This window comes from Phocoena phocoena, chromosome 19 (assembly GCF_963924675.1).
Source record: "Phocoena phocoena chromosome 19, mPhoPho1.1, whole genome shotgun sequence".
Taxonomy (NCBI): domain Eukaryota; kingdom Metazoa; phylum Chordata; class Mammalia; order Artiodactyla; family Phocoenidae; genus Phocoena; species Phocoena phocoena.
The window spans coordinates 48,806,095-48,827,951 of record NC_089237.1 but is presented as its reverse complement, the minus strand read 5'-3'; the positions used below and the strand labels follow the sequence as shown (position 1 = coordinate 48,827,951).

Genomic DNA, 21,857 nt, shown 5'->3' with positions numbered 1-21,857 from the left:
TCCATCATCTTTCTTTCCACTTTGTTTGTGGGGAGTTTCATCATACAGAAGCTTTATTTTGTGTTGGTTAATTTGATGCTGTCCAAGCTGTTGATTTTCCCTTAATGGCTTCTGGATTTCACATCTTGCTCAAGAAGGGCTAGTCCATCCCAGAATGATACAAAATATTCTTTTATGTTTGTTATATTTTAGAAAGAGAAAGAAAATGGGAGTGATTTCCTTATTCTCCTCCGTACAAGAGCAGGCAGATAAGACCTCTTTGACAAGGGATCCCATAGATCCCAACTCCTCCCCCAGGAACTGGCTATCTTGTGCATTTGTCACGACTTCCTCTCTACCTTTGCCTGCACATACACGTACCAAGGAACAACATTTAGTGTCCCCTGTGTGCTCTCAAAAAATAAACATAAAAAGACCATCCCTCGGACTTCCCTGCTGGTCCGGTGGTTGAGAATCCACCTTCCAGTGCAGGGGACGCGGGTTCGGTCCCTGGTTGGGGGACTGGGCGCCCACATGCCGCAACTACTGAGCACGTGAACCACAACTAGAGAGCAGCCCATGTGCCGCAACGAAGATCGTGCGTGCCGCAACTAAGACCCGACACAGCCAAAAGTAAAATAAATATTAAGAAAAAAAAGAAAGCATTCCATGCATCTTGTCCCACAACTTGATTTTTTCCCCTCATTTTTGGAAACCCATTTCAGCTGGTTAATATAGATCTAGTTCATTCATTTGCTGCTAAGAAGCTCACAGTATGAATACACCCCATTCTATCTGGGCGCCCTCCAAGTCGAGGTCATTTAGTTTCTCTCTTTTTTTTCTATTACAAAACTTGCAGCAAACATCCTTACGTAAACCTGTCACTTTGTGTCCACAAGTTGGAGTTTCTCCCTTCGGCATATACCCCCAAGTAGAAGGCTGGGCTGTGCGGTGCACACAGAATTTTACAAAATCCTGCCCCACTTTGCTCTCCAAAGAGGCTCTACACTCCCACTAGTAGCTTGAATAACACTTGGTATTGTCAGCCTTTTTAATTGCCGCCAATATGATGGGTGTGAAATGGTAACTCATTGTTGTTTTAATTTGCAGTGCCCTGATTACTCAAGAAGCCGAGAACCATCTCTTCCTACATATGCTGCCTGTTGGGGGATCTTCCCCTGGAAGTGCCTGTCACTATCCTTTGCCCATTTTTTCTACTGGGTTGTTTGTCTTTTTCTGGTTGAATTATATAGTTCTAGACCTTTATGGTTTGCTTTTTACTTAACTTTCACCTAGCTGGGATTTATTCTGAAGTATGGTTAGAAATACAGACCATACTTTATCTTCCATCCAGATGGAGAGTCAATACTCCCAAGACCATTTATTTGCGATGCAACTTTCATCCTCCACTCAATTCCCATAGAAAGGAGGACTCTGTTTCCTTGATCTCTTAGTTTATCCCTCTGCTGTTTTCATTAGAATAGCCATGTTTTGATAACTGATAGGACAAGAGCCCTTTCATTGTTGTTTTCACAATGTTCTTGGCTGTTCCTGGGCACTTTCTCTGCCAGATTTACTTCAGAATCACATTGCCAAGGTCCACCAAAAACCCCCACGGGACTCGGATTGTGACTGCAATGAACTCATAGATTAATTGGGAGTGATCCGTTTTTCTCTCTGCCTCTACTCATCTTCTCTCCCCATCTCTCTCTTCCTTCCACACACCCAGAGTGGGGCCCAGCCTTGACATCGTGGTCCTGTACTCACTGGTTAACCCCAGAAGCAGCCCCAGAGGTCAGATGATGATGGAGCCTGATCAGGGGCAGAACAAGAGCCAGAGGGGGTCCAGAAGCTTCTTCTGGTCCAGTCCCCATTTTTGACTGTGGCCATCAGGCTCTACCTAACGTTCTAGGCCTGGGATTTTTTGTGTTTTTTTTTTAATTTATTTTTAGCTGCATTGGGTCTTCGTTGCTGCACGCGGGCTTTCTCTAGTTGCGGCTAGCAGGGGCTACTCTTCGTTGTGGTGCGCAGGCTTCTCATTGCGGTGGCTTCTCTTTTTGCAGAGCACGGGCTCTAGGTGCACGGGCTTCAGTAGTTGTGGCTCACAGGCTCAGTAGTTGTGGCTCGTGGGCTCTAGAGCACAGGCTCAGTAGTTGTGGCTCACGGGCTTAGTTGCTCCGTGGCATGTGGGATCTTCACAGACCAGGGCTCAAACCTGTGTCCCCTGCATTGGCAGGTGGATTCTTAACCACTACGCCACCAGGGAAGTCCTAGGCCTGGAGCTTATTACCTGGCCTGACCCTTCTCTATGAAGCTGCCCCATGAAGCAAACTTGTATCCCCCAAACCTGCCAGTTCTCTCTGCCCTCACCTCCAACCTCCTCTCGATCAGTGTAAATCTGACTCACCATTGCCCTTCTTCAGACTCTTCCAGGGTCCAGCACTTCCCTCAGGAGAAAGCTCAGGCCTTCCAACCTGGCATTCAAGGCTCTCCATGACCTGGTCCCTGCCTTAGGCACTCTCCTCCTCAATCTACCAACACACTCCACCATTTCTGCCTCCATGGGGCTGCTCCCTCTGCCTGTGCTATCTTCACCAAAAGGCCTAACCTCCCTGTCTTGCCTGCCCAGCTCAACTGCCACCTCCTCCAGGAAGTCTTCCCTGACCACATGGATGGCAGAGACTGCTCTCTCTTCAGTGAGGACTTTCAGCACTTTGCTTATCTTGAAGGTTCTGAACATGGGAGCTCCTGTCACATCTTCCCATCCCCAGGCCTGGGTGCTCCCAAGGCCAGGGTCTCCTCCTTTGTCCCCTAGGCTGAACACTCCCTGAAGGCAAATCCTGGTCTTCTCCCCTTTTTTTTTTTTTTTTTTTAAAGATTTAATTTTATTTATTTTTGGCTGCTTTGGGTCTTCATTGCTGCATGCAGGCTTTCTCTAGTTGCAGCGAGCAGGGGCTACTCTTCGTTGCGGTGTGCAGGTTTCTCATTGTGATGGCTTCTCTTGTTGCGGAGCACGGGCTCTAGGTGCGCGGATTTCATAGTTGCAGCACGCAGGCTCTAGAGCTCAGGCTCAGTAGTTGTGGCGCACAGGCTCAGTAGTTGCGGCATGCGGGCTCTAAAGTACAGGCTCAGTAGTTGTGGTGCACGGGCTTAGTTGCTCCACGGCATGTGGGATCTTCCTGGACCAGGGCTCGAACCTGTATCCCCTGCATTGGCAGGCGGATTCTCATCCACTGCGCCTCCCTTTCTTCCTCTATCTCCCTCTATAGTAGCCATCATGTGATTGTCCATCGTCTGCTTGAAGACCCCTAGTGACGGGACACTCGCTACCTCTCAGAGCAACATATCTCCTCATTGGGAGAAAGAATGGAAATAATGATTTGTTGAAACCTGCCATGTGTCAGGGTCTGGACATTCATGAGTTCAATTATTTCTCACAACCACCCTTCATACTAAGAAGTATTATCCCCAATTAAAGATGAGGAAATTGAGGCTCAGAGAAGTTTCTCCAGATCACAAAGCTGAGTGGGCAACAGAATTGGGATATTTAAACCCAGAACTGCGGGAGCCAAGTAAGAAACATCTTCCTTCCTGGGAATTCCCTGGCAGTCCAGTGGTTAGGACTCCACACTCTCATTGCTGAGGGCCTGGGTTCAATCCCTGGTTGGGGAACTAACATCCCACAAGCTGCACATTGTGGCCAAAAAAAAAAAAAAAAACAAAGATCTTCCTTACACTGAACTAATGTTTGTCTCCCTAGGACTTTGACCCAAGGAGTTGGCTGATGGTCGGACAAAGAGCAAACTGTGTGAGGGCTAGAGAAGGGTAGTGACGCATCTAGGGTCCCACAGCAAGATGACGGCAGAGCCAGAACTAGAACCCAAGGGTCCTGACTCCTTGGCCAGACTTGCCCCCCTGATCCTTGCATCCTCCCCAAATCAGAAGCAGCTCAGAGAGAGTCAGGATGCCACACAGGGCTGTGAGTCCCTCAGTTCAAGGCCAGCACGGGGAAAGCCCAATCGGTAGGGCCAGTGTATAGAAGTACCCAAAGACCCCCCTCATCCCACCATACTTGGACCCAACGGGCTGGAACCCCAGTCTAGACTAGGATAGGTCAATCAGACTTGCCACCCGCTGGAGGAACCAGGACACACGGACAGGATGAGCAGGAATGCCGGGTGGAATGCCCGGGCAGGCCTCACCTGCTGTGGGATGAAGGAGCTGGAGAACGTGACAGCCGACCAGAAGAAAATCCCACAGCTGAGGATCACCCTTCTGTTGAAGCGGTCACCCAGGTAGCCAAAGATGGGGGCAGCCACCATGAAGCTGCAGATAAATGCTGCGTGGGGAGAGGAGAGCCGCAGTTGTGGCACAGGGGTCTCATGGCTGAGCCCACCCGCCCAGACCACCCAGCGAGAGGCCAGGCGCCTGCTGAGGAAGCAGCCGCTGCCTGAGAGGGGCAACCTCGGCCAGATCTGGGCCCAGGGGAGGCGGGACAGGCCCTCTGGGTTAGGAGACTCCACGACTCCATCCTCTTCAACGCCCAGTGGCAGATGAGCCCTTCGGGTACTTTTTAAAAGAGTAAAGATTATTCACTGAACATTTTCTACTTGTCAGGTGCTAGGGGCTCACCACACAGCATCTTGTGTATCTTTCTGACCCCCATCCCACCTCACAGATGGGGAGACACTCAGAGAGAAGTGACTTGCCTAAGGCCCCACCGATAGTAAATGTCCCAGTGGGGATTTGACCCCCTGTCTGACTCCAGAGCCAGTGTTCCTTATACCTTGCCATGCTACTCTCCTTATTATACTTGAAAAAAAGGTTCAGAGAGGGAAAGGGACCTACCCAAGGTCACACAGCAAATTGGGGCAGAACTGGACCTGGAACCCCCATTCTCATACCTGCCAGATCACAGAGCCACCCTCACTCCCAGCAGACTGCAGAGACTTTCCTGACATTTGGAAACACTGTCATTCATTTGTTCATTCATTCACTCATTCATTCATCCATCCTTTCATCCATTCAACAAAGACCAAAATTCCTAGACTCTTGCAGTCTTCATTCTAGTGAGAAACAATGAAATAAAAAATATAGTATGTCAAGGGGTGACACATGCTAAGGAGGGAAAGAGGGCAGAAACAGGAGATAGGAAAAGTGTGTGAGAAAAAGAAAACAGATGTTAACATTTTAAATAGAAAGGTCAGAGGTGACATTTCAGCAAAGACCTGGAGGAGAGGAGAAGACAAATCATGCAAATATTGGGTTGAGAACAGCAAGTGCAAAGGCCCTGGGGCAGGAATGTGCTTAGCATATTTGTGGAACAACAAATAGACCAGAGTGGCTGGAGCAGAGGGACCTGGGGAAAAGGCCAGATCGGGTAGGGCCTTGTGGCTCACTGTGGCGACTGTGGCTTCTACGGGTGAGAAAGGAAAACACCAGAGGATGCTGAGCAGAGGAGTGATGTGACCTGGTTTTGTTCTTCCAGAACAATAGAGCAGCAGAGTCTTAGAGGGCCCTGTAGGGATGGCACTACTAGTATGGGAGGGGCCTTCGAAGTCTCAGGGGGGATAAAGAGTCCAGCAACGCAGGGTAATCGCTAGGTCATGCGGTGAGGCAGCCCCTGATTCCTCCTCCTGGAAGGCAATCCCACAGCTGACGGGCAGATGGCCAGACAAAGGCCGGTGGGCAGATAAGGTGGCCGGCCAAGCTAAACATTCACAGGGTCTGGCTGTTCCCTCACAGACCTGAGCCCCTAGGAGAAGAGATAGAGGGAGGGGAGGAAGGAGGCAAGGAGGTGAGAGCAGGCTGGGCTGGTGCAGCGCGACTGTCCCTCACTTATCCCAGGGAGCAGGATGGTGAGCGTGTATGGGTGTGGGGGGCAATCTTTTAATCCCAACTGTGTGACTGGGGCCTCGGGCAGAATCAGCAGAGAGGTGCACAAATCTGGGCACCAGAGACGCAGTGCCTGGTCTTGAATTCAGCTCTATTCCTTTCCAGCTGGGTGACCTTGGGAAGGTCACAACCTCTCTGTCCCTCAATTCAGTGGTGCGCTGATAAATGTTTAGCAACTGGCTCTCCAAAAATGAGGCGGGGTGGGGGGGAGCCCTGATGTGTAGTGTTTGCCCGTTTTCATGGTGCACATACTCCCACCATGGCCTGATTTCAAGCTACCAAGGTGATGTCACTAATCAGAGTTGGGAAGAGAGATGCAGTCACAGAGCTGCACATGGAGTATTTCTACCACCTAGATCCAACAGACATAAATAACCTTAAGAACGTAGATAATAGTGAAAGGTAGCAAAATAATTAGGGGGTGATGAATTCTGAATGTTTATTACCTTTGGGTTTTTCTTTTTACTAGCTCTTTGGAGTATAGTTATACAAAGTATAACTGTATAATTGCTTCACCATACTGTGTTAGTTTCTGTTGCATAGTAAAGCAAATCAGCCACATGCAGACACATGTCCCCATATCCCCTCCCTCTTGAGCCTCCCTCCCACCCTCCCTATCCCACCCCTCTAGGTCATCGAGAAGCACCGAGCCAATCTCCCTGTGCTATGCTGTGATGTTGTGTAATTGTAAGTTTATATAATTTAGTTTGTAATAACGGTTGTGCTTAACAACCAGCTCACACAATTCCTGAAAATTTAACAATCAACTCTCGTGAACCTAAGCCACCTCCAGCACGCCAACTTCCTCATCTGTAAAATCAAGATAAAAATAGCAACTCCCTGCTTGCTCTGAGCACTGGATGAGATAATGCGTGGAAGGTGCTTAATGCCACGCCCTGCCCATGCCCAGAGTGGGTCAGCTCTTGGTCAACACTGGGCCCTTGTTTAGATCAGTCAAGGTAGAAATTATTTCCTCTTATCTAGAAAAAGAATTTTTCCTGCTGGGTCTGTCTCCCAGGACCTGCCTGAGATCAGACCAGGATATGGGCTGGAAAGAGAGTTCAGTCTCATCAGGACTTACACATGTTAGGGGAGAAGGAAGAATTGTTGCCTCTATGCCTGTCTGTATTAGGTGAGGAGTGGACAGAAAGAATCAGAATAGGAGTTGCCCCCGTCTGGCCAAGAAGCAGACCCTGTCCATGGGTTGCCCAGCTTAAAGAGTTAAAATGCCAGGGAACCAGCAAGGAGGGCCAAATCCTACCAAGACAATGAAGGGAGGCTTCATAGAGGCAGTGATGGCAGAGCAGGGCACTGAAGGCTGCATAGGAGTTCACCCTGATAATACCACTTAAAATCAAGTATACTAAAATATGAATTGCAAATCTTATAAGACTGTATAATGGTTAATGAGGCATAATGCTTATTGTTAGGGATAACTGCAGTTACCGTTCATGGAGCATTTACTATAGGCAAGGCCCAGGGATGTGCCCTGGCCATAAGCACAGATGATCTCATTTGATTCTCCCTATTACCTTCATCTTACGGAGGAAACAGTAGAGGCTAAAAGGAGTGACATCATACAGCTCGTGTGTGGCTAAGCCAGAATTTATACCCCAATTTGACTCCAGAGTCCTTGCTCTAAATCACACCACAGGTGGCCAGGCTGGGAAGGCGGAAGATCCCAGCTGATGTTCCAAAGGTCAGAGAAAGTTCAGGGTGTGTGGGGACAGCAGGAAGACGCATGAGGCTGTAGGCTGGGAAGGTGATACAGAGAGGAAGCAGTGGGAGAGGAGACCACTGAGGGAGATCGGGCCCTAACCCCTAGTTCCAGGTTTGGTGTTAGTTAGAGGGCAGTGGAGATCCACAGCACACTGTTCTCCCCCTTCAAGGAGGAGCGCTGGCCAAGCTCCCACTGGGTGGGTGCAGAGGGGCTGGAGGAGGTGAGCCAGGCCTCGGCCAGACCTCAGCCATCCTGGTCCATCCCTATCCTCCTGTCCACAGCAGAACCGGAAGGCAGCCCCCCTAGTGCTTTCCCCGCTGGCTTTCTGCCTGCTCTTCTGGGTGGGCAGAGGCACCTGGGACTTCAGATGGACTCCTGCTGGGGCAGCCACACCCCATCCCCACCCCGTCCCGCCAAAGGTCACCAAGTCCCAACCTGAGTTTTACCGTCTGTCCCATTGTACAGCTGGGGCCACTGGAAGGTGGAAGAACTTGCCCAAGATGACACAGCAACCCTCCCGACCCTGGACTCTCTTGTCTCTCAGGGCCTTCCCCTTGGGGACAAGGGAATCCAAGGTCAGCAGGGAGACACAATCCATCTTTCCAGCCCTCCCTTCTGCTCTGGGGAGCCAAGAGAAAGGGCCTCTCCCGGCCCTCAGGGTTGTCACAAGCCAGCAGAGAGGCCTGAACACAACTAGGTAGGGCCTGGAGGGAAATAAATTCCTGGCAGAAGGAACAGCACAGGGGCTTCCCTGGTGGCGTGGTGGTTAAGAATCCACCTGCCAATGCAGGGGACACAGGTTCGAGCCCTGGTCCAGGAAGATCCCACATGCCATGGAGCAACTAAGCCCGTGCGCCACAACTACTGAGCCTGCGCTCTAGAGCCCGTGAGCCAGAACTACTGAGCCTGCATGCCACAACTACTGAAGCCTGCGCGCCTAGAGCCCGTGCTCCGCAACAAGAGAAGCCACTGCAATGAGAAGCCCGCGCACAGCAACGAACAGTAGCTGCCACTCGCTGTAACTAGAGAACGCCAGCGCACAGCAATGAAGACCCAACGCAGCCAAATAATTAATTTAAAAAAAAAAAAAGAAGCAGCAGCAACAGCACAGGCAAAGGCCTGGGCAGGTGACCCATGTCCCAGATGGTGGCGCAGACCCTTCTCCAGACAGCGGGAAGCTCTGCTGAAAATAAAGACCAGCCCGGCCTAGAAGCTTCCTGGGCTCAGCACCCACAACCCCACAGTCTTTGTCTGGTTGAGGAGAGCTTTCTGGGCAGACTGGCTGCCCCACCCCTGGTCTCGGCAGGGCCGGCTTTCCCGGCACGAGGACATCCTGTGGTGGGGGTGTGGGGAAGCCCTCCGTCAGCTCACGTGTGCTGAGCCCACAGGTCTGGGACAATGGAGCCGCTGGCAGGGAGCCAGGGCAGGGGGCAGGGCCGCGGAGGGCCGAGTGGGAGGAGTCAGAGCCCCTGGCTCACCTGGAGAAGCTGGGGCTGAGCCTCACTCCCTCCTCTGCAAGATGGGTGATGCGCCCCTCCTCACAGAGCCGGCAGGAGGTCATCAAGGAGACAGGGATTGGGCAGCATCCCTAAGGCGCCACCCACCTCTCATGGTGCTGGTTGGAGGCCTTCTCCCGGGGGCCTGCCGAGGAGGCCAGCACCCAAAGCTTGAAACGACTCCCGCTGAGGGTTCTGCGCCCCTTCAGGCAGCCCCCGGACCACCTGCACTCCGAACCCACGGAGCTGCTGAGAAGGTGGCCCTGGAGCAGAAGCGGGTGAGGTCTGCGCTGGGGGAGCCCTGAGCCCCCAGACTGTGGCCTTAGAGCACATGTCCAGCCCGCCCCACCTCAGCCTGGGCTGAACCAGGTCTATTTTTACAAAGTCCGGATCTGGCCAACTTGTTATTTGGAAGAGACTCGCCATCCCCCACATCCCGTGGGCAGGGAGGGTGCTCGGGCGGGCGTGGGGTGGGTGGGGTCAGGCTCTGCCCAAGCAGCCTCCCTGCCCACGGGATGGGGAGGATGGAGGCCCAGGCTGGCAGGCTGGTGGGGAGGACCCAGAACAGCCGGCGCCATCGGTACCTGGAAGCCCACCAGACTCAGAGCCCCTACGGGAAGAATGGGAACTACTCCTCCTTCAGACTCTGCTCAGAATATAAACCCTAGGTTGGCCACTGAGGCCTCAGGGAGGGAGATTCTCGGGCCTCCCTTCTAACAGGAGGGTCCTGCGGGGAGAGCCACGGGGGCTGCCCAGCTCTGCCTTCAGAACCTGAGTCTCTGTCGAAGTGGGAGGATATTGCAAGGCTGGCCAAAGTGAGGAGGGAGCAAGGCCAGGAGACTTGGTCCCAAAGCAAAGGCGCCGTCTGGTTTCAGTCTGAGCTGGCTCTTCCTCTGTCCCCACTCTCCCCCTGCCCCCGCCCCCCCAATCCTGACACTTCCTCATCATGCCACGAACCCCAGCCCTGAGTTGGTCCCGAGGGGAAACAGCAGGGGCAGGCCCAGGCCGAACTCTCAGCCACCCCACGCCCCACCCCCCGACCCTGTCTCCTGGCCCAGCAGCTCCTGGTGCCCACAAATAAGCAGGCACCCCAGCTGTCAGCCCTGGCCCTTTAATCTGGGCAAGCAGCAACACCTGGCTCTGACCTTATCAGGGAAGAGCCAGGTGCATGGGGCCGAGGCCAATTAGGTGACTTGCCTGGTAGCCCATTGGGTCACATCCTGGTCTAGCCCACCTGGCTTCTTGGCTCAGTTGGCCAGAGAGGCAAGGACATTCTGGGGAGCCATTCTAGCTGTGCCCAGGGTAGGTGGGAGGGTGAGGGCCGCAGAGTAATGACTAGAGGGTCTCGGAGAGTGCTGGAAACTCTCACCGTGGCCCAGAGGCACCCACCCCGAGAACACTCAGACACCTGGGATAAGCCTCACCAATCCGGCAGCCACCTGTGCCCCCATCCCAAGCCAAGAGGAAGTCCCAATGTCAGGCCTGCTACTCTCTCACCATGAGACCTTAAACAAGTCATTTCTCCTCTCTTGACCTCTGTCCTTCCATTTGGAAAGTGAAGCTGACCAAAGGGGGCTTGTAGGAGGAAGACTCAAACAAGATGATGCTGTGGATGATTTATCCCCCTCCTTCCAGGTCGCCAGGGATAAGGAGGACACAGCCTGGGACATAACTGAGGCAGCGCTAGGACCCTCGCAGCCCTCCCAACCTGCTCCCTGGGCGGCTACACTGGCCCTGACCTCCATCAGTGAGAGCTGAATGGAGGAGGCCAGAGCAGGAGGGGGATGAGGCTTGGGTTGGGTCCCCAGTGACTCAGGGGCCACGGAGCAGGGGGATGGGCAGCTAGGCTCCCTCCTGCCCTTCCCTCACCAGCTTGGCAGCCTGATCCCTCCCACACTCCCATCCGGCTTCAACTCTGTCTCTCCAGCTGGAAGTGCTGGTCACTGCACTGCACGGAGCCCAGGAGGCTGGAGGAACCTGTCCCAGGCCCCGGGTCAGGATGACTTGCTCTGACCTAGCCAGGGAGGCCAAGCAAGGGGTGGGGGGGGGGGGGGCGGAGCCAGCAGAGGGGCTTGGGCTCACATCCCGGGTGGAGGTGATGTCTGCAGGGGCAGGGGCCTGGGCGCCCTTAGGAGGAACTGGACGGCACAGCCTTGCCCTATAGTCCCAGCTCGGTTAATTCTCATGTATTCGGGCTGAACCCTGGAGCTTTCATCTCCCCTCTCTGAGCCCCAGAGGCCCCATCTAGGAAATGAGGATGGGCACTGAGCCTAACTGAATGGCTGTGGCTCCAGGAGGCCGTGGAGGCCTGGCACAGTGCTTGGTGGAATGCCACCCAGACAGGTCAGGCAGGTTCCTGGACAGAGCCAGCCTCTCTGCCCCTCCCTCCCAGGAGAGCCCGGGAGGGGACGGGGCTCGCAGAGTGGAATGCAGACCATGCACCTTCGCAGCCACATCTAACTGGGCCTCACGGCCAGATGGACTCCAGGAACAAGGGGAAACAGCAAGGTCAGGGCCGAGTCAGAACCAGCCCTGGGATGAAATACTGGCTCTGAGTCTCTGCCCAGGCCTGAGGGTCCTGCAGAGGGCACAGCCGGCAGGGCCGCAGCCAGTGGAGGGCCAAGAGCTCAGGTCCTACAGGGCTACACAGCAGGCAGGGCAGTCACAAGTTTGACATGGACCCTGGAGGGAGGGGCAGAGGCTGAAATAGCTGCTTACTCACCTGCCATGCTGCCCTGGCCCAGGGGGGCTCGGGCCCTGCCTCCCCACCAGTCCCAAGGCTGGACCCCGGGGGGTGAGGGGCTGAGAACCTCAAGCCCAGGTCTAGTCTGGGACCCAGGTTCTCAGGCTCCTGCCCTGGGCCTGCGAGAGGCTCTTGGGCTGACCATCTGGAGTTTCCTGTTTGGGCATCTGAGAGCTGACTCCCAGGTTGCCTGCATTCCTGTATCTCAGCCACAGGCCCTCAGGGCAGGTGTTATTTGCTTTGTTTCACAAGAATAGAAGCAGAGGCTCGGGGAAGTGGTGCCTTTTGTGAGAGGCAAGGGTGGGATTTGGACACAAAACTCACGCCCTTTCCAGCAAGTCAGGACCAGGGAAGAGACAGGCAGGGAATCCCCACCAGGTATTAGAAAGCAGGAGGCGGGCCAGGGCGGGAGGGGGACCTCACCTGACTGCAGCAAGCCGGCGCCTCGGTCCTTGACCCCAAAGTGCTGCTGGATGTCCAGAAGGACACCTGGGAGGAGAAGATAGAGGGTGCTTACTGGCGACGCCTGACGCCTGGGGGCCCCCATTCGCACACCCCACCTAGGCGACCCTCAGCCCCAGCCCAGCCCTCTTTCCACCTTGCAGGGCCCAGCCTGGCCCCATCTAGAGAACCCCACCCTGCCGAGTTTAGCCAGGCCACCAGAAACCTTGGAGGCCAAGCTTCTACCCTGAGGTGCTCACACTGGGGACAGGACCACATCCCCTCACTCGGCCAGTGTGGGGTCCAAGGCGCAGACAGGCGAGGCTCCTCCATGGTTACTCGGCCCAGCGGGGCAGCCAAGCCTCCTACCAGCCTGGGCCTCTTGCCCATCTGCAGCTCAGCCCCAGACTAAGTGCTGGGACCCCAGATGTGGACCCTGCCGTCAGGGGAGACCACAAAGCCCACAGCCCGGAGAGTGGGTGGGCAGCCACTGAAAGCTGCAGGAGAAGCCCCCTGGCCGAGGAGAGGGCGGAGAGGGCTCACAGGCAACACACACACCCGCCTACCTGCACGTGTGCACAAACATGTGCTCCCCCAGCTGTCCTCAGGACAATAACCAGGACTCCCAATTTTCTGATGCAGGAGCCCAGAGGCAGAGGGAAGCAGACGGGGCTCCGGGCCGGCCTGCCTTCCCGGGGGAAGGGGAGCCCTTGAGGCCATGTCTGCCCTTCTCCCAACTCCCAGCCACCTCTGCGCTCGTTAGGGCTTTTTACATCAAAGGGGGGGCGGCAACCAGAACAACTAGAAACGATCGACAGCTGTGGACAGACCCAGCCGTGGTTGTATAGAGGCCAGCAACTGCCCAGCCCCCTCTGACCCCGTGCAGCCCTCAACCAGGGCTCCCGGGTAAGCCCAACCCCCAGCCCCACAGCTCCCAGGGCCCCTGCCTCAGCTTATCTGAGGACAGCAGGAGGCTGGGCCACAGGCCAGAGTCCCCCTGACCACTGCACATCTGCACTGAGAAGAAAGAGGGGAGAAAGGAGACAGGGCCTGTCTCAGGAGCTCCCCATGTAGGGAACAGAGGAAGGGACCAGGACCCTGCCTTCCGGGGACTCCCAGAACCATTCGACACGATGGCGATGACGATGTCGGCATTTTAAATGATGATGGTTCGTATTATTGAGCGTTAAGTGCTTCATTAGTTTAACCCTCACACAACCCTATGAGGCTGGTACTATCATCTCACTGGATAGATGAGGAAACTGAGGCACAGAAGGGTAAGCCACATGTTCAAAGTCACACCACAGGGAAACGGGTGAAAGTGGAATCTCCAAACACAGTACGAGGGTCCCGTCCAGTGGCTGGGGCTGGGGAAGAAGCCACTGTCCCCCCACCCAAGACCCAGGCATGGGGTGCTGAGGGATTTCCTGTTCTAGCAGCCTGACAGCCAAGAGCAGCTGGTCTCCTCCTTGTTAATACCCAGAGTGGATTCACCATAATTACCCATAATGAAGAGGCTGTGTGAGACCCAGCTAATGACTTAATAACCAGGGCGGGCTGGGACTTCACCTTGAAGGCAGAAACCAGGGGCCGGTCCTGGGCCTGCGGATGGCAGGTCCACCAAGTGGGATCTCCGAGGTGCCCCGACCAGGCCTCAGAGGCCCTGAGTTCGATCAGGCTCTGTGGGTGGCATGGCTGGGCCCAACCTTGGGGAGCCACCCACGCTCACCTCCCGGCCTCACAGCCCACTCCCAGTCCTAAGCCAGGGCCTCTGTAGCCTCCTGATCCGATCACATCCCTCTCCTGCAGAATCACCGTCACCTGTGGCTCCCCTGCCTTCAGCAGGCCGTGGGGCTGCAGGTTCACCCCCGCCAACCCCACCCTCCAGACTCACTTTTCAGGACACCACCCCGCACCCCATACCCTAGCCACCCCAAACTACTCATGGGCCCCTGACTACACACGCTCCCTCTTCTTACCCTGGTGCAATTTTGTTGGCTGAGCTAATTCTCGCCATACCTTCAAGACTAGTTTAGATGCCTCCTCTTCTGGGAAGTCTTCCCTAATTTCTCCCCCTCCCACCACCCTCCATAAGCTAGTTGCCCCCACTCTCCCCTGTCCATCCTTGTTTTAACACTTGTCACACTAGGATTAGTTTGATCTACAGAGATGACACAGAGGGACACGGATATGAGCTCCTTGGATCCACTGTGGCCGGGAGCAAAGAGCCACTAGCTGCTGGTTCCTGCTAAGTTCCAGGTACTATGTGAGGCTCTACAGAGGGTATTTCTATCCCTGCTACCCAGGCTTATCTATGACTATCATCCCCATTTTACATATGAGGAAACGGAGGCTCCAAGAAATGAAATAACTTGTCATACAGCACATGAGATGTCAGGGGTGAGATTTGAAACCGGGTCTATTATCAAAAACCAAAGCTTGTTTTTCTGCCACACAGCCTCTGCATGGTTCACTCTCGCCCCCCAGCCCGGGGTCTGGCACACAGCGACTGTTTGTGCCGTGGATGCATAGGTGGATGGGCGGGGGCCTGCCTCACCCCCCACTAGATCATGAGCCCCCTGAGAGCTGGGACCATGGCAAGTCATCTCCGGAACCCAGGACAGAGACCATCACAATTTAGGCATTGGGTAGACGGAAGGATGGACAGAGTCAGGAGATGGTAGGAGGGTAAAACTCCCCCTGGGCCCTGAACTATGGGTCCCCACCCACGGCCCAGAGGAGGGCGTGGATCTGCAGCAACCGCAGGCCCACTTTCTGGGAGGGAGACCATATCAAAGTGGTCATCATAAAGGCGGCATGTGTCCACAGCAAATCAAAACACTCTTGCTTCCTCCCCAAGGCACATCCTAGCCATCTGACTGGACGCACTCCCCCACCCATGACTTTAAGGTCCAGGATTTGCCTCTGCCTCCAGGAAGCCTTCCTTCTTTTTTTTTTTAGATTTTTTTTTTTTTTTTGATGTGGACCATTTCCAAAGTCTTCATTGAACTTGCTACAACACTGCCTCTGTTCCATACTTTGGGTCCTTGGCCCTGCAGCATGTGGGATCCCAGCTCCCTGACCAGGCATCCAACTCAAACCCCCTGCATTGGAAGGCTAAGTCCCAACCACTGGACCGCCAGGAAAGTCCCAGGAAGCCTTCCCTGACTTCCTCTACTGAATAGAGTTCCTTGTAAGGGGGAGGAATATTTCACCATACCCAGATGGGCATCCAGGGTCCCTGGGAACTCCTGAGCAGTCTAGACCCCAAGGCGCGGGCAGCTTTGGATGTTCCCACCCCTGTACCCACTGGCAACCCAGTCTTGGGTCCAAGGCCTGAGTTCCAGGCAGAAGGCCAGAGAAACCCTACCAGGGAACAGGGCCTCGTACAGGCCGTAAGACCCTAGGTCAGGCCCTGCCTGAGCCTTTCTCGGTTGATTTCCCTCTTCAAGGCCTGCCAAGGGCCATGGCTGCAGGAGAGTGAGATCCCACTGGCCACTGGCACGGGGAGCGTGTGTCACAGCAGCCCGGACCGTTGTCTCAGATTTTCCTCTGGGCTCCAGGCAGGCTTGGACCCACACCCCGCCTCCCTTCCTCACCACAGCCTTATTTTTAGCCTCTTTCCTGGAGGCTGAGGTTTAGCGGGTCAAAGGACGGGCCTCACGCCCAGGAGCAGAGCCTCCTCCAGCTCAGACCACGCCCACTCCATCAGCCCCAACAGCCCGGAGCAGGCAAGGCGGGGCTCCCACCACACCCGCAGCGCCCCCCTGTCCCACGGCCACAGCTCCCGATCCAGGCCTCTCCAGGCAGTCACCCCAAATCCACAGTCACATCGTCCTCTGCCCACAGGGTCCTCCTCCCTGAGCCAAGAAAACATTCTGGAAAAGCAGGAGCACCTGAATTTTCTTACCCATTGACCCTAATTACACCCCTCTCAAGCCTCCAAGGGGCTCTCCTCTTGTCCAAGGCCAACTGCCCCTCCTGCCTCCCGGGAAGCTGGCCCGGGTCAGCCGCTGCTTGGGCTGTGCTGTCAGCATCTCCCTCACTCCTGTCTCCTGCACATCAGCGCACAAACGTGCTCGCCCCTCTCTCACCCTGGTGGTAAAAACAGTCCGGCCTCATCCCCCTGCCAGCCGCTCTTTCTCTCCCCACTTCACAGCTGAAGGTCTTTTTTTTTTTTTTTTTTTTAGTTCCCTGACCAGGGATTGAACCCAGGCCATGTCAGTGAAAGCACCAAGTCCTAACCACTGGACCGCCTGGGAATTCCCACAGCTGAAGTTCTTAAAAGAGTTCTCACCCCTCCCCAACTCGATGTCCTCATCTCCATCCCCCCCTGAAGCCAACTGCCTTCTGGTGGCTCAACCCCACAGGCTCTATCATCTCTCAGCATCCCAGCCACCTGGACCCCGATTCCACGGCTCCATCACCTACCTGGTCCACTCCCCAGACCAGACACCTGGGAGTGGACCATGACACCCCCCCTTGTCTCCCATGAATGAGCCCCAATGATTCTCTCTCTCCTTCTCCAACTGCCTCCTCCCTGGACTCCCTGCCTCCAGCCTCTACTAGCCCATCCAGCATCCCTCCTGCAACCTGATCACACAAGCACTTATCAACTTCCTATTAAGTCCTGGGCTGGGGTTTCAGAGACCACAAGACAATCTCTGGACTCAAGGAGCTAAGGCCGTGGCACAGTGGTTGTCAACTCTGGCTAGGGTCCAGAGTCACCCATGAGGTCTTCAAAATCCATTGGCCCAGGTCCCTGATTCAGTAATACTACCGCTAACAACAACAATAATATGGGTGTTAACGTGTACCGAGTGCTTACTACATGCCAGACACTGTTCTGAGAGTGCAACCAAATTAGGTCATTGAGGGTGGCTGCCCAGTAGAGCTTAGTGGCTCCCTATTGCCACCCAAATTAAGCCCAGACTTCTTCTAGCATTTGAGGCCTCCGTGCTCCAGGTCTGCACAATCACCCTGTCTAGAAGCTAGAGCCAGGAATCTATTAACTCGCTGCCCAGGTGATTGGAAACCACTGGCCTGGCTGGTCTGAAGCCCCTGTGACTCACATATCATGGCCCAGAGGCCTCCAAGCCTTGACTACAGCCATGCCCTCTTCCTGGACTGTTCATCTCCACCTGCTAAGATCCACCTCATCCAGGGCCCAGATCCAAGGTCATGTCTATCAGGGTGCCCCCCCAACTCCCTCCTTTGGGGCTCTCGTTGAGGAGGTGCCTGTAACTTTGAAGGCACCCCCAGAGCTGGATGGAACCTGGCCCGACTCACCCATCTGGTTGGTCACAGATACAGTGATCCCCCATCACTGCTGGTCCTTCAGTAGCCCCTAGAGGAGCCAGGTCCAGAACCCAACCTGCTGACATCACAGAGTCCTCAAAAAGGCCAAGGTGTAAGAAGAAACCCACACTGACCTCAGGACCCCCCAGTTCAGAGCAGCCTCAGATGCAAGGTTGGGACATGATCCTGAGGTCTCTTTCTGCCCTGTCATCCAGGGCAGGCCACCTGGTGCCCACGTTCACTCCCCAAACACAGTCATCATCACCCCGTGTTTACCCTACCTCTCTCAGAGCAACAGGCAGCATAGATGAATTTCCAAGAGCATGGGCTCCAGAGCCAGACCATCGGGGTTCAAATCCTGGCTTCTCCACCTTCCCTGCTTTGTGACCTTAGGCAAGTTACTTAAACTCTCTGTGCCAGTTTCCTCTTCTGTAACAAGGATTAATTTTAAGATCTGCTTTACATGGCTGTTGTGAGGTTTAAATGGGTTGACCCATGTAAAATGCTTAGAACGGTGCCTGGCACATAGTAGGTAGTCAATAAAGGTTACAAACGTTATCATAGGTCATCAAGCTCATCGTGCGGCAGGAGCCCCGGCTGTGACCAGTTCCCAGATGGGAATTCCCACTTCAGCGTTCTTTTCTCCAAAATGGGGGCAGATGGCTGGAAAGACAGAGCCTAGGGATCTGAAGGGATAGGTGATGCCTGCCATTGGCTGGTCCTTCTTGGAGCGACCCTGGTTCCCCTGTGGAGGCCTCAGGGCTGGCTCACTCTGGAAGTCTCACCCCTGCTCCAATGCAGGGCCGCAACTCCCACCCCGGTAATTATAGGGGCCTGAGGGCCTGGCTCTGCTGACCTGGCTCCGAATGGCTAAGGCTGGGAAACCACGGCCTGGCCCCCGCCAGCACCCACCAGCTCCTTCCCGAGCCTAATGGGGATGGGCCGAGGCAGTTCCTCAGCCGGAGACCAGGGCTGTGAAGCACACTCACTTCTACCTGCCCCAGAGCTTCCACAGGGCAAGACCCTCCCCCCATCCCCCAGGGACAAACTGAGTGACCTACAGGAGCATCTGGCCCCTATCCTGAGCCTCAGGTTGCCCACCTGAGAGTGGCCTAGGATCCCTATACATCCCTGCTGGGTCCATTCTAAATCTTAATCGTGTTTGTTCTACAGGTGCTCACCCGCCTACCCCCGTGCCTGCCTACAGATCTGGGTCATCTGTCAGGACAGCTTAGTGGTCATCTCTGCAGGGGCCATGAGGATGGGACCCCTGGCCCACAGCCTCAGGGAGGCCTCACCCCTTCCCTAGAAGACTTAAACTCCAGACTTGTCCCCATAAAGAGCACCCCACAGCACCCTTCCCTACCCAGAGCCCTGCCCACAGACCCCACCAGCCGAGGCAAGCAGAGCCACCCCCAGAGCTCAGACAGCCCTCCCTCCCCATCCCCCACCCCCATTCCCACCAAGCCTCTCTGCCCAGAGTGGGCGGGGACAGGCAGCCGGGCCTCTGGCCTGTGGCTTTGGTCTATCATTTGGGGCCAGCTTTCCTGGAACCAGACTCGGCCTTAGCAATTTGGGGGCTTTGCAGGGCCACTCCTTTCCCATCTCAGCCTCCCCGGCCCTGTTCTGGCTCAAGGACTCCCAAGACCAACAGGGGCTGGGGACAAGGTGGTCACACCCTTATCATGACCCGTGGAGGGTGTGGCCTGTGTGGCCACAGACCTGGGATAAGTCCAGGGTATGGGGGGAGAGAGGGTGGGGAGAGATAAGAGACCTCAGAACGGCACGGCTCAAGCCCACGAGCCCTCAGCCGCCTCCCTGTGTGCTGCTCCAGCGGCCCAGGCCACCAGCGACCCCCACTCCCGCTTCTCAGCTGGAAAACTGAGATTCAGAAGGCAAAGGAAACAGAGCCCGGCAGGACCTAGGCCGAGCAGACCCCTAAGCGCCCCGACCTGGCCTGTGCTCCCCACCTCACCCCAAAAAGCACCAGAAAAGAGGTTGCAGCCAGCCCCCTCTCAACATCCACGCCAACCGCCCTCACCTGGGTGCTAGAAACAGTGTGTGGCCAAGTAACACCCTCCCTCCCCAGGCACAGCCCTTTACAGTTTACAAAGCATAATGGTGCTCCTTGCTGCCTGGGACCCCGTTTGCAAGTCCATGCTGGGCAGTGAAGGGACCAGGAAGACCCCACGGAGCTACCAGGCTGTGAGGGTAGACCCCAGCAAGGTCTCTATGGAGTCAGAGAACTGAGGGCAAGGCAGGAGGCTGGGACCCCACCCCTAGCCTCCAAGCTCTGGCTGGTGCATCAGTCCTGCTTCTTTCTTGCTCTAATATAAATGCTTCTGCCCTCCGCCATATCTTACCTAGGGCTCCTTTCACCAACCACTCCCAACTACCAAGAGAGGGCCAGGCCCAGAGCAGACCAGCGTTCTGTTCTGCTTCACCCCACCTCGCAGTGTGATCTGGGACCAGCCCTTGGCCTCCAGTGCCCTACCTGCAGAAGAGACCAGACGAAGCCACCACAGTGCCCTCCTGCATGTACAGGAGCCATTCTGCCCAGCATGGGGCCAGGAAGCCCCATTGTCAGGGCTGCGGACTGGGCAGACAGGGACCACACTGATCTCTGCCCCCCCTTCCTTCTCAGAGACATGAGGCCTCCAGCTCATTGTGTCCTACTCAGGACAAAAGGGCAGCACCGGCCTTTTGTCCCCTACAGGGGCCTGGTCCTTGTCCAGGGTCATTCAAACCTACCAATGCCCCTTCAGCCCAGAAGGATGGGCTTTGGGGACAGGCAGGGCTGGGTCAACTCAATTCTGCCACTCAGTCGGCCAACAAGAGCCAAGCCTGTTCCAGCCCCCCACATATACTGGGGACACAGAGATGACCAGGCTCAGCCCACGTGAGGCTGAAGGGAGACAGCCACCCTATATGGGGGTAGGTGCCGTGATGGAGGTGGACAGAGTGAGGGGGATGTGGGGAAGACTTCCTGGAAGGAGGGCAGAGACACCACTGAGACCCGGCAGCAAAAACTAAGGTTGGCCGCTGCAGCGTCTAGGGAACAGTCCTGGATCGTCCTGGAAAAGGGAGGTACAGGCAGAGCTGAGCTCCAGAAGACAAGAGTCCCTGAGACCAAGTCATGTGCCCCATACTACCCTTGGGAGCAAGACCTTGACCACAGAACAAGAGGAACAAAATCATCTATTGCGGATTCACAGCTCAGAGAGGGTCAGGATCTGCCTCAGGTCACACAGCAATTCTGATAAAGCCAGGAGTAGGAAGCTCAGCCCAGGAGACTGTCAGGGCCCAACCAGGAGCCCAGCCCCAGGGGCCTGGGGATCAAGACAGTGTCCTCTTTGCCTCCTTTGCTCTCATCCCCCTTCTACCCTCAGGATTTCAGGCCCCCACACCCAGGCAGAAACAAAGCCACTTCCTGTCTGGGGAAGGGACGCGGAACTCCACCTCTCTGAGCAGCCTCACTCTCAGACCAGGCTGTACCCTGCAGCCAGCAGCCTTCCGGCCCCATTCACAAAGGGAAAACTAAGGCACAGGCTGGGCCAGTCACTGGCCGAGTCCCAAATCAAGGCAGTGAGTTTCAAAGCACTTCTCTGACAGGTCAACGGCGCAGCAGAAATGCTGTTAGAACCAGTCAGAAAGTGGCCAAGGAGGAAAAGGAGCAAGGAAATGGGCTGCCGGTGGTTAGTCACTGGGGCACAGGCATTCCAGGCCAGCCCAGCGGTGCACCTGGACGCTGACCCACCAGACAGGCATTCTGGAATGTGGCCCTGGGACACCCCGCCCTACAGACCGTGCGTAGTGCTGACTTGGTGGTGGCGATGGCAGGGCCACTCAAGGGGACAAAGCCACCTGAGAGGGCACAGCGGGAGTGGTGTTGATATCCTTATCCACGAAGATAGACACGGAGCCTGGGGACTGACCTGGCTTCTACACACTCAGGCGACTCTGTAAAAGGCCCTGAGCCTCTGTTTCCCCAACTGTCAGCTCTGGACAGCTTCAGCCAAGCAGACAGAAAAAGAGCTAAAAGCCGGTGCCTGGCAGCCCCTCCTGCGCAGAGCCCAGGTGTTTGGGGAAGCCCCTCAGTCCCTGCCAGGCCTGTGTTCCAGGCTGGTTCCCTGTACTCCCCTCTCCTTCTGGGTTTGTGTTAGTGAGTGGTTGCCATGGATACCGGTCTCAGCTTCTTTGGCAGAAAAGGACTCCCCCAGGGCAGGGCTCTGCTTCTCCTCACCAGCCCCTGCTCCGCCCAATTTCAAGTGCCTGGTCTGCCAGG

The 21,857-nt window shown here is 55.5% G+C and overlaps 1 protein-coding gene across 1 annotated transcript in view; it reads right to left on the bottom strand.

Moving 5' to 3' along the window:
• Positions 1 to 21,857, bottom strand: part of SPNS2 (SPNS lysolipid transporter 2, sphingosine-1-phosphate) — a 32,444-nt gene that overhangs the window by 6,642 nt on the left and 3,945 nt on the right. Inside the window, exons 2-3 of the mRNA XM_065896577.1 lie at positions 12,257 to 12,322; positions 4,182 to 4,318 (exon numbers count right to left, since the gene is read on the bottom strand). Of these exons, the coding sequence (XP_065752649.1) occupies positions 4,182 to 4,318; positions 12,257 to 12,322 (203 nt within the window). The remainder of the gene's footprint in view (positions 1 to 4,181; positions 4,319 to 12,256; positions 12,323 to 21,857) is intronic.